The sequence below is a fragment of the Salvia splendens genome, chromosome 15, assembly GCF_004379255.2.
Source record: "Salvia splendens isolate huo1 chromosome 15, SspV2, whole genome shotgun sequence".
NCBI lineage: Eukaryota > Viridiplantae > Streptophyta > Magnoliopsida > Lamiales > Lamiaceae > Salvia > Salvia splendens.
In genome coordinates, this window is record NC_056046.1 from 23,912,651 (window position 1) to 23,925,544 (window position 12,894).

Here is a 12,894-nt window from a genome sequence, read left to right on the forward strand (position 1 = left end):
ACAAGCCTATTTATAGGCTACAATGGAGAAAGTCTCACATCATTAGTACAACTTAAGACACTTAAAAAGACTCATAATAAAAGAAAAGTAACTCCTAAACCTTTGGTGTAACTCTAGGATATCTAAAGTCACTTATTTAACATAAAATGTAACTAAAATAGACCCTTCATTTTGGCTGCTCCAACTTGGACGAAAAATGCATCATGTATCATCAATTTGGGCCTCCAAAATGTGATATGTAGTGACTCCACACTTCAAGTCTTGGGCTACCCACAAACTTGAATAATATTCACCACTTGGCCCAATGTAGAATGGTCTTGTAATTGGGCTTTTATTTCAACAACTAAAAGCAACATGGACTCCTTTATCTTCTTAGCTCTAGCTCTTGTATTTGGCCCACTGGGAATGATCTATGGATCCATCTTCTTGTCCTTGTAGATCAGCTTGGTTGTGTCTCCATCACGCCCGGAACACAAAATATGGGGCTTGAGCTCGGGGATGGGGAAAGAAGAAAATCATCACACCCAACCACCGAGCCACCATCCCCAACGTAGGGAGATTTGGATGCAGAGGGGGAAGGCCCCACCGTCCTTGCATACACAGAGATTTGGATGCGGAGGGAGAAGGCCCCACCATCCTTGCATACACGGGGTAGTTCGAGAGGGGGTGCGCGCCATGTAATGTCGAGGTGGCGAGGCTTCTTCTCGGCTAAGCATCACTTGAGCACTAATCAATACTATTCTATCATGGCTAATGGAGAATTCGAAGTTGATAATTGTGGGGATGAGGATGACTCGGCTATGGACATGCATGTGGGGAACGAAGAGGTCGGGGCAGCCTCCCACGTGGCGAGGCCGAGGATCACCCAATGACTAAAGAGCAGCAAATCATTGAATATCAAGGAGGGACTTCATTCCCCTCGGATACGAACCTCACTTGTTAATAATGTCTTACAATATCATGTTTTGGAACGTGAGGGGAATCGCTAACGCGGCAACCCAAAACGTGTTAAAAACACTAATCCAATTTCATAATGTTTTGTTTCTTGCAATAATGGAGCCGCTTACAACCCTCGATCCAGACCGGTTTTCTAAGGTGTTGGGGCTAAACTTCATTGGCTCAAAAAAGAAAAAAAAAAACTTCATTGGCTCAAACGCGACGGGAAAGATCTGGTTGTTTATGGAAGAAGGATCTACTTTTGATATTGAGTGTGACTCGGAACAACTCCTTCATGGACGACTCTTGTCCCATCGGTTCACTAGCCCCCTAACCATTTCGGCCATCTATGCCAAATGCACAAGGGCCGAGAGATACCCTTTGTGGGACACGATGAGAGAGCTTGCCGGATCCCTCAAAGGAACACCATGGATTATTGGAGGCGACTTTAACATCTTATCACATCGGTATAGAATCGGAAGCGACACCAACCGGCAAGCTGAGATGGTTGATTTTGCAGAAACAATTGACGACTGCAGGCTCCTTGACCCGGGATTTGATGGGGCGGAATTCACGTGGGCCAAAAATGGAATTTTTGAAAGATTGGATAGAGTTCTTGTTAGCGAGGCTTGGGCTAGGATCTTCGAAGCTACTCGGGTTACCAACTTCCCACGGATCGCCTCGGACCACGGGCCGATCCTAGCACGATGCAAGACACCAAACAACACCAATGGAGGCAAGGCTTTCAGGTTCCAGAATATGTGGATCCGACACGAAGGCTTCATGGCAATGGTGCAAAATGCATGGGAGGAACCCACCGAGGCGGGTGGCCTCCTAAACATTCAAATCAAGCATGCTAGAGTCAAAGAGCTCTAAAGAGGTGGAACAAGGAGGCCTTTGGAAATATCCACACCAACCTAAAGGCCAAGGAGGAAGACATCGCCACGGCACAAGCCAATTTCGAGGCAAGGCCAACGCTCGAGAATAGGGTAGCGATCAACAAACACATTGCCAAGTATATCCTACTTTTAAGAATGGAAGAGGAATTTTGGCGGCAAAAGGCAGCCTTGCAATGGCTAGCTGAGGGGGACAAGAACACCCGGTTCTACCAAAGCTGGGTGAAACAAAAAAGAGTCCGCCTACGCATTCACTCGATCCAGGACAACAGACAAGAGATTACCGATGAAGCGGATATTGCAAAGTCAGTAGTGGATTTCTTTCAACAACTTCTTGCACCCCCCATTGTGGTCCTTGAAGAGCTGGACCTTAGTTTAATTCAGCAAGTCCACTCACTCGAGCAAGCTGCGGACATTGCTAAGGAGCCGGATGCGGATGAAGTTAAGGATGCTGCTTTTAGTATCTCCGGAGATAGTGCTCCCGGGACATGATGGCTTCTCGGCTAGCTTCTACCAAGCCTACTGGGGCATTGTGGGGCCGGAAGTTGTGGAAGCGATTGGACAATTTTTCCGAGGGGCATTCTTACCACGAAGCATCACGGCTACAAGCATTGTCCTCATCCCAAAGAAGGCGATGGCCAAGACTTGGACCGATTACCGCCACATCAGCCTATGTAACGTCCTGAACAAGATTATCACCAAGGTACTCATGGATCGCCTCTCCCCTTTCCTTCTGCAGGTCATCTCCCCAAACCAAAGTGGCTTCGTTAAAGGGTGGCTTCTCAACAATAATGCCCTGCTAGCCCAGGAGATGTTCCATGAGCTAGCCCGTTGCTCCCTAGCCCCCAATGTAGCGGTGAAGATTGACATGGCTAAAGCATACGACCGGGTTCAGTGGCCTTTCCTCTTAAAGGTGCTCCGATGCATGGGTTTCCCGGACACTTGGCTCTCGCTTATTGAAAGGTGTATTGGCTCGTGTTGGTTCTCGATACTTATCAATGGTGCCCCGTCGGGCTTCTTCAGATCAACACGGGGACTAAAGCAAGGTGACCCGATATCCTCTGCCCTTTTTGTGATTGTTGCGGATTACTTATCGCGGGCCTAGGATAAGCTCATTCTTGGGCGAAAAGAGATGGCCTTCAAAGCGTCCCGTTGATGCATTGAGATCAGCCACCTCGCATACGCGGGTGACATCATCATTTTTACACAAGCGGCGACGAATTCCTTGCGTCAGCTCAGAGCATGCCTCGAGGGATATGAAAGAGTCTCAGGCCAACAGATCAGCCTCGCCAAAAGCAATTTCTACATTGCCGACATCTATGAGCAATGGGCAAGCTCGATCCAAACGGAAGGGGGATTCACTAAGGAGGACTTCCCATTCCTCTACCTGGGCGTCCCCATTTACTGCGGTGTGAAGCGCACAGACATGTTCTTGTTCCTCCGTGAAAAGATTGCAAGAAGGATATCAGGTTGGGCGCACCGACACCTATCCTTTGGAGGGAGACTCACGCTTATTAAGAGCACTCTCGAAGCGATCCCCTTACACATCTTCCAGGCCATTGAGCCAACGGCCGGCACCCTTAAACAGATTGACCAACAAATGGCCCGTTCTTCTGGGGCGCTATGAGTGAGAGGAAACAGACCCACACTGGATTAGTTGGGACCAAATGTGCCTCCACACCGATGAAGGGGGCCTTGGGATACGCAGCTCTAAGGAGGTTCTCCGCGTATTTAACCTAAAGCTTTGGTGGCAATTTCGGGAGCAAACCTCCCTCTGGGTGCAGTATATGATGGATAAGTACTGCTCCAACTCCTCACCATTTGCCTCGAGAATGCCGAGCAGGAGCAGTCCTACGTGGAATAGGCTCTCTAGAGCCTGGCCCCTTGCGCAACCACACGTGAGATGGCTTGTGGGGAAAGGAGATATTTACTTTTGGGATGACATCTGGCTTGGTAATTAGACTTTAGGAAGAAGAAGAAGAAGAAGAAGAAGACGGTTGCTGCACTGCATATTTCTTCACATCGGAACCCTAATCCAGCGGAGCTGTCAGTCAATCATGGGTATCTCACGGGATTCAATGCACAAGAGGCGTGCAACTGGAGGAAAGAAGAAGTCGTGGAGGAAGAAGCGAAAGTATGAGCTCGGCAGGCAACCGGCCAACACAAAGTTGTCGAGCAACAAGACTGTGAGAAGGGTGAGAGTTCAGGGAGGCAATGTGAAGTGGCGTACCTTGAGGTTGGATACTGGAAACTATTCTTGGGGTAGTGAAGCTGTAACCAGAAAGACCCGTATTCTCGATGTGGTTTACAATGCATCAAACAATGAGCTGGTCAGAACACAAACTTTGGTCAAGGGTGCCATTGTCCAAGTTGATGCTGCACCATTCAAGCAGTGGTACCTACAGCACTATGGAGTTGAAATCGGCCGCAAGAAGAAGGCCGCTGCCAAGAAGGAAGGAGAGGAAATCACTGAGGCTGATGCTGCTGAAGAGGAAAAGAAAAGCAACCATGTTCAGAGAAAACTAGAGAAACGTCAGCAGGACCGAAAGATCGACGCACATATTTAAGAACAATTTGGTGGTGGTCGTCTGTTGGCAGCAATTGCCTCTCGTCCTGGCCAGTGCGGCCGATGTGACGGGTATATTTTGGAGGGCAAGGAATTGGAATTTTACATGAAGAAACTTCAGAAGAAGAAAGGAAAGGGTGCAAGTAGTTAAATTTGAAGTGTCTTTGTCATTTCTTTTCCTTTATGTGAGGGAAACCGTATTAATTGGCTGAGGTTGTTAATTGTTATAGATTGTTGCTTTCTTGGTATTCATGTTTTAGATCCTTTTTTTGGCTTGATTGTTACTATGTTTTTTGGTGCTGAGTTATGAATACTGTTGATTCTATTTCTTTAAATTAACTTGTAACATGTCGATATTCTTTTTTGGTTACAGAAATTGCAAAGTTTAAATGCGAAAAAAAAATCTGGCTTGGTAATTCCTCACTCCGGGAACTTAGCCTTGATGAAAGGGGAAGGGCAACCACCCGGGTTTTGGAGTTTATCAAAAATGGTACCAGAGACGAGCCTAAACTCCAGTTACTCCATGGCCAGGCTGGCCTCCCACAACACATTATTGACCGCATCCTCCACACACTGATCCTCCATGGCGAACAGGATATCCCGAGGTGGATCCTGTCTAAGCAAGGAGACTTCACGACGGCTTCGACGTGGGACACAATCAGATCGCAAAGGCCGGTCATCCCTGGGTTGGGCGACGTTTGGTAGGTGGGACACACTAATTCCATCTCCATCTTCAGCTGGAGACTTCTCTCTAATCGTGTGCCGGTTGACACAAAACTTCAATGGCGAAAGATCGAGCTTGCCTCCAAGTGCCAATGTTGCCCACACCGACCAAGCATCGAGTCCCTCCAACACCTTTTCATTCTGGGTTGGAGGGCACGAGGAGTCTGGGGCGAGTTTGACACATGGTTTGGCGGCACTTCCCCCCGCCTCTAAATCAACGATACAATCCAAACAAGAATTGGTGTGTGGGGCAAGTCCTCATGTTCATCTGGAACTCTATGGCCAATGGGGGTTTGAAGCCGAAGCATTCCCCAACAAGCGGGAGTCAATAGGGTGCGGCCCTTAGTCATGGCGATCAAATGGGAACCCCCAAACCAGCCTTGGATAAAATTAAACACGGATGATATCCTACAATGAAGCGAACAACAGAGCAGGGGCGGAGGCCTCATACGGGACCATTCGGGCACGATGATTGTAGCCTTTAGTACGCCGTTTGAAGCTCACTCAGCACTGGAGGCCGAGCTAATGGCCATGATACATGGGCTGAACATAGCCATGGAATTAGGCCTACCAATCTGGCTTGAATCAGATGCCGAACAGGCAATCAAATTGGTAAATGGAGTGGGGTGGGGTCCGGCACCTACTCAGCATGCGGTGGCACAGTTGGTCTTGCGCAAGCGCGAACTCAAGTTCCAAGCAACGTTCATACACCGGGAGGCACATCTTAGCAAGCAAACAAGAATTGGTGTGTGGGGCAAGTCCTCATGTTCATCTGGAACTCTATGGCCAATGGGGGTTTGAAGCCGAAGCATTCCCCAACAAGCGGAAGTCAATAGGGTGCGGCCCTTAGTCATGGCGATCAAATGGGAACCCCCAGACCAGCCTTGGATAAAATTAAACACGGATGATATCCTACAATGAAGCGAACAACAGAGCAGGGGCGGAGGCCTCATACGGGACCATTCGGGCACGATGATTGTAGCCTTTAGTATAGGAGGTTTGTCATGGATTTTAGTACAATTGCTGCACCTTCGAATGAAATTGTGAAAAAGGATGTTCGTTTTTATTGGGGAGAAAAACAAGAGCATGCTTTTAATCTCTTTAATGAAAAACTTACAACTGCACCAATTCTTTCTTTGCCTACCTTAGGTAACATGTTTAAGCTTTTTTTTTAATTAAACACCATCTCGGTGGAGGGTTCGCGGGTCCCTCATCCCTATATTCCAAACCGTTCAAAATACAATACGCGGCCACACCCGTGAGTGATGTGCCGAAAGGGAAACAACAAGGGAGTATTGCACGGTCCGGTACCAAAGGTTCCGGACCTCACCCTACTCCCGTCACAATTACATTTAGGCCAGAAAAACAGAAAACACTACAAAGGAGAACAATTAACTCGCGGGGAAACGACACCACAACCCTATCCTGGTACCAAAACTACTCATGATTGTTATCTCTAACCCGAATATTGGGGACTCCCATTTCATCCAATCGCACTATTGCTTTAAGCATTCTTGGGACGTTGTGAATGGTGATACGGGTCCAGGATTCTTGTTCAAGGCACATCTTAGCAAGCAAATCTGCCGCTTTGTTGCCCTTCCAGTGGATGAAAGTGGCGCGGACGGTGTGATGCCTCTTGAACATGAAAAGGCGTGCCATGCCTCGCCGAACCTGAGCCAGGCCCCATGCGGTACCATTGAAGAGGGCGATAGCTTGTTCCGCGTCGGACTCAATCCAAATGGGTTGGTTGAATTCCTTAGCCATCTCCAGTCCATGGTGGAGGGCCATGAGCTCGGCCTCCAAAGCCGAATGAGCCTCTAAAGGGGTTGCGAAGGCTAATGGTCCCGCACAATGCCCCCCCCTCCCACTCTATCATGTGTTACCATGTATGCTCTCCATCTGTGTTAACTTTTATCCACGTCTCTTCCGGAGGATGCCACTTAACCGGCATGACAAGTGGTCTCGGGTTCCTAATGCTGGCCTGATTCGGTATATTCATTGACAATCTCTCCCCAAGCCAATGCTTCGGCTTGATGCTCCCATTGGCCATGTTATTATGGATAAACATTTGAACTTGCCACACCACATTGTACGGCTTGAATTGGATTTGCTCATGCCGGCTCCGATTTCGCTCAGCCCAAATGAACCACAAAATAAGGTAAGGTATCACTCGGCAGAGGTGCCTCCTACCTTCTTGTTGGGTCCTTATCGCCCACGCTTCTAATCTCTCCGGGATCGTGTCATTAATTCGGAGGGAAGGGGCCGAGCCCTAAAACCACTTGTCAAATTCTGTCCACAAGCTACATGCTCCTCGGCCCTGGATGAATAAATGTTGGAGGGATTCGATATTAGGGCTCCCGGGGCAGCATTGGCATTTTGAGGCCAGCTCGATCTTTCTCCACTGAAGTTTTGTATCGACCGGGATGCGATTCGACAGAAGACGCCAGTTAAAGATTGCCATAGAATTAGATAGGCCAGCTCTCCAAATATCTTCAAGACCCTGTATCCTTGGCCCAAGTGTACGTATGGTATCCCATGTTGTTGATATTGAGAAGTCCCTGCGCCCAGAGAAAGTCCACCTCGGGACGTCCGGCTCCCCAGTAACGATCGGAGTGTCAAGGATTCGGTGGATTACCGATTGTGGAAGACCGGCTTGTTCATGTAGCTGCTGAAGTTTAGCCTCATTCCAAGTGTCTTCCGTGATGAAGTCCGCGACCAAAGTGGTGTTGGCAACTCTAGTGTGTCTTTTTCTTCTCAGTTGTCGAGCCCCCCTTCAGAGGTTGGGAAACAAATCTGATCCCAGCCAATCCAGTGTGTCTTTTTCTTCTCAGTTGTCGAGCCCCAAAAAGAAACGAGCCATCTGTTGGTCCAGTTGTTTAAGCGCCCCAGAAGTTGGCTCAATGGCTTGGAAGATATGGAGCGAGACTGCTTCAAGGGTGCTTTTGATAAGGGTAAGCCTTCCTCCAAATGATAAGTGGCGGTGAGCCCAGCCCGAGACTCTCGTGGTAATCTTTTCCCGTAGGAACATGAACATATCTGTCCGCTTAACACCAAGATAGATGGGGACTCCAAGGTATAGGAATGGGAAGGTACCTCATGAGAAGCCGCCCTCGGTCTGGATTAGATCCGCATTCCTCTCATGTTTTTCTGCAGTGTAGAAGTTGTTTTTTGCAAGATTGATCTGTTGTCCGAAAACACCAGCATATTCGTCGAGACAAGCTCTCAGTCGCCTAAGAGGCACCTCTGCCGCTTGTGTGAAAATAACAATGTCATCAGCGTAGGCCAAGTGGCTAATCTCCATGCAACCTCGGCTGGCCTTGAAGGTCATCTCTTTTCTCCCTAGGATAAGTCTATCCAATGCCCTCGAGAGATATTCCGCGGCAATCACAAATAAGGCCGGTGAGATTGGGTCGCCTTGTCTAAGGCCACGAGAAGACTTAAAAAAACCGGACGGGACTCCATTAATCAAGACCGAAAACCAACACGATCCCATGCACCTCTCAATCATGGATATCCACCCGGCCAGGAAACCCATTCGGTCCAGCACCTTGATCAAGAGGGGCCATTGTACACGGTCATAAGCTTTAGCCATATCAATCTTGACCGCCACATTGGGGGCTGGATTACTTCTAGGTAGTTCATGGAACATCTCTTGCGCCAAGAGGACACTATCATGTAATAGGCGCCCCTTCACAAAGCCACTCTGGTTTGGTGAGATAACCTGTGGAAGGAAGGGAGTTAGCCGTTTTGTGAGGACTTTAGTGATGATCTTATTAGAAACATTGCAAAGACTGATGGGTCGGTAGTCGCTCCACGAGACGGGTGCCAGCTTTTTTGGGATGAGCACAATGCTCGTGGCAGTGATGCTTCGTGGTAGGAACGCTCCCCCAAAAAACTGTCTGACTGCCGCCACCACATCCGCCCCAACCGTTTCCTACCAAGCTTGGTAAAAAGTGGCTGTGAATCCATCCGGGCCCGGCGCACTATCTCCGGAGATAGCGAATATGGCTTTTTTGACTTCCTCTGCATTAGGCGGATCCGGGAGGGCGTCCACCTCGGCCGAGGTCGGAAGGCGTTGAATTAGGCTCAGGTCCGGCTCCATGAGCGAGAGGGGGCCCGGGGCTAGGAGATTTTGAAAAAACTCGACCGCCGAGCTCCTAATCTCCGCATCATCCGATACTTGCCTACCCTCAACGTTGATCGTGTGTATGCGCATCCGGATTCTCTTTTGTTTGACCCAACTTTGGTAGAATTTCGTGTTCTTGTCACCCTCCGCTAGCCATCTTAAAGTAGCCTTTTGCCTCCTGAAATCTTCCTGCATCTTGAGAAGTCGAATGTACATGGCAATGCATCTGTTAACTTCGACCCTATTGTCCGGCGATGGTCTATCCTCAAAGTCGTCTTGGGCAGCCGCTATTTTCTCCTCCATATGTCTAAGGTTTTCGTGAATATTCCCAAAGACTTCCTTGTCCCACTCCTTGAAGGCCCTCTTTATTCTTGCCAACTTGATCTGAAAATTAAGTAATCCCTCGGCCCCGGTCGGTTGAATCCAATCCTCTCGAACCAGGTCGGCGAACCCTTCGTGTCTAACCCACATATTTTGGAACCGGAATGGTCGGCCCCCCGAATGGTTACTTGTGATTCGGCACCTTACCAGCACTGGCCTATGATCCGAAGAAACCCGAGGAAGGTTGGTCACCCTCGTAACTTCGAAGTTTTGTGCCCATGGTTCATTCACTAACACCCTGTCTAGCCTTTCGAAAAGGCCATTCTTAGCCCACATGAAATCCGAGCCGTCAAAGCACGGGTCAAGCACCCTACAGTTTTCAATGGTCTCCGCGAAGTCCACCATCTCGGCTTGGCGGTTAGTCTCGCTTCCGGCTCTATCATGGGGCAAGAGGATGGTGTTAAAATCACCACCGATCATCCAAGGAGTGTCCTTCGTGATTACCGAGATCAGCCTCATTTTATCCCAAAGTTGAAGCCTCTCGCCCCTCGTGCATTTTGCATAGACCGTGGACAAGTTTATGTGATTAGCCAAGCGAGGCGATACGAACCGACCATGTAGAACCTGGTCCGTGTCACACTCGGCTTTAAAGCTTGCCCCCCTCTTCCACAAAAATCCAAATCTTCCCATTAACATTCATGCCTTGGTAAGCCATCCCCAACATCTTGGAAAATTTCTCGGGGTTAGGGATAGTGAACGGCTCCAATATTGCAAGAAAATAGATATTATGAGATTTAATTAATCTTTTAAGGACGTTTTGGGTTGGCGCATTCGCGATCCCCCTAACGTTCCAAAATAAGAGATTTTTTTTTTTAATCAAACACCTTTACGGTGGAGGGTTCGTGGGTCCCTCATCCCTATATTTCCAAAAGAGATAATTACAAGGCGTGGCCACACCCGAAAGTGGTGTGCCGTAACAAAGCCAAGAGTAGTATGCGGTCCGATCCCACAAGGTTCGGACCCCATTATACTCTTTTCCAAACTACAATTAACCAAAAAACTAGTCACTATTGTCTCCCAACGTCTCATTACCAACTTTAGTGTCCGTCCCCGTCTAGGTTTCGGATGTGCGACACTCCCATCTCATCCAATCGAACCAAGTCCAGCAATTCTCTCGGTGCTGAGTTGACGTTCATTCGTAGGCCACTGTCTTGGTCTAGCCCCATTCTCGCAAGGAAGTCCGCCGCTTTGTTTCCCTCCCGGTGTATGAACGTGGCTCGGAATTTGAGTTGGCGTTTGTGTAGGATTAGTTGCGCCACCGCTTGCCAAGCGAGTGCCGAGCCCCATCCTATCCCATTGACCAATTTGATTGCTTGCTCTGCATCCGACTCAATCCAGATTGGTAGAGCGAATTCCTTGGCTATGTTCAAACCGTGGAGCATGACCAAAAGCTCCGCCTCTAACGCCAAGTGTGCTTCGAGGGGCGTGCTGAAGGCGACGATCATCTTACCCAAGTGGTCTCGAATGATCCCTCCAGCCCCTGCTTTGTCGTTTGCTTCATTAAAGGAACCATCCGTGTTGAGCTTTATCCACGGCTGATCCGGGGGATTCCATTTGATTACCATGGCTAGGGGTAGCACCCTGATTGCCGCCGCTTGTTGAGGAATGTTGATTCCAAGTTTAACTCTCTTCCAATGTTTCGGCTTCAAGCTTCCATTGGACATAGAATTCCGAATGAACATGTGGACCTGCCATACCACATTTTGTGGTTTAAACTGTGTGCCTTGGTGGCGACTCCTATTTCTCTCCGACCAGATAAACCAAAGAATGAGGTATGGGGTGGCTCGGCTAAGATGCTTTTTGTTCAGCTACTGATATCTCCGCGCCCACACTTCAATTCTCGTAGGGATTCTGTCGTTGATATGGAGGCGGGGGGACGGGCCTGCGAACCAAGCGTCAAACTCACTCCATACTCTGCGAGCTCCATGTCCCTGGATGAATAGGTGTTGGAGGGACTCGATACCCGGTCGGTGGGGGCAGCATTGGTACTTGGAAGCTAGCTCAATCTCCCGCCACTGAAGTTTCGTGTCGACCGGTACGCGGTTGGAGAGGAGCCTCCACATGAAGATGGCTATGGAAGTAGTGAGACCCGCCTTCCAAACATCGCCCAGTCCCTGAATGAGCGGGTGCTGCCCTCGGATTGTGTCCCATGTCGAGGCCACCGTGAATTCCCCATGCTTAGAAAGGGTCCACCTCGGGATGTCCTTTTCACCGTGGAGGATCGGGATGTTGAGGATGCGATCAAGGATTTGCTGTGGAATGCCGGCCTGATCATGAAGGAGTTGGAGCTTGGGTTCATCCCATGAGCCATTCCTAATATACTCCGACACCCGAGTGGTAGGACTCCCCCTTTCATCGAGGCTGAGCTCCCTAAGTGGGGTGTTACCGAGCCAGATGTCATCCCAAAACAAATATTACCTTGGCCCACTAGCCACCTGATATGCGATTGTGCGAGGGTCCAGGCTCTAGAAAGCCTCCTCCACGTGGTGCTACTCCTGCTCAGTGTTCTCACGGCAAGAGGTGAGGAGTTAGAAGAGTATTTAGCCATCATATATCTTGCCTAAAGGGAGTTTTGCTCGCGCCACCATAGTTTAATGTTGAAGGCACGAAGGACCTCCTTGGTTTTGCGGATCCCGAGTCCCCCTTCATCAGTGGGGAGGCACATTTGGTCCCATCCAATCCAGTGGGTCCGCTTCCTCTCACTCGTAGAGCCCCAGAAGAATCGAGCTATTTTTTGATCGAGTTGTTTGAGAGTACCGGCAGTAGGCTCAATGGCTTGGAAGATATGCAAGGGGATCGCTTCAAGAGTGCTCTTAATAAGCGTGAGCCTCCCTCCAAAAGATAAATGCCTGTGCGCCCACCCTGAGACTCTTCTTGCAATTTTCTCACGGAGGAAGAGGAACATGTCCGTGCGCTTTACACCTCGGTAGATGGGGACGCCTAGGTAGAGGAACGGGAAGGCCCCCCTAGAAAACCCCCTTCCGCTTGAATCGAGCTTTCCCATTGCTCATGAATTTCCGCAATGTAGAAGTTGCTCTTGGCAAGGCTGATTTGTTGGCCTGAGACTTTTTCATAATTTTCAAGACAAGCTCTGAGTCGGCGCTAGGAGGTAGCCGCCGCTTGTGTGAATATAATTAAGTCATCCGCATAGGCTAGATGGCTAATCTCGATACATCTTCGGGAGGCTTTGAAGGTCATCTCCTTTTGGCCGAGTATGAGCTTGTCTAGTGCTCGCGACAAGTAGTCCGCTGCTATCACAAACAAGG

At 49.1% G+C, this 12,894-nt stretch overlaps 1 protein-coding gene across 1 annotated transcript; it reads left to right on the forward strand.

Moving 5' to 3' along the window:
• Positions 1-3,863: 3,863 nt before the first annotated feature.
• On the forward strand, positions 3,864-4,730 carry LOC121768175 (40S ribosomal protein S8-like). The gene has a single exon (XM_042164559.1). The coding sequence runs from the start codon at positions 3,890-3,892 to the stop codon at positions 4,397-4,399; it is 510 nt and encodes a 169-aa protein (XP_042020493.1). The 5' UTR covers positions 3,864-3,889; the 3' UTR covers positions 4,400-4,730.
• Positions 4,731-12,894: the final 8,164 nt, after the last annotated feature.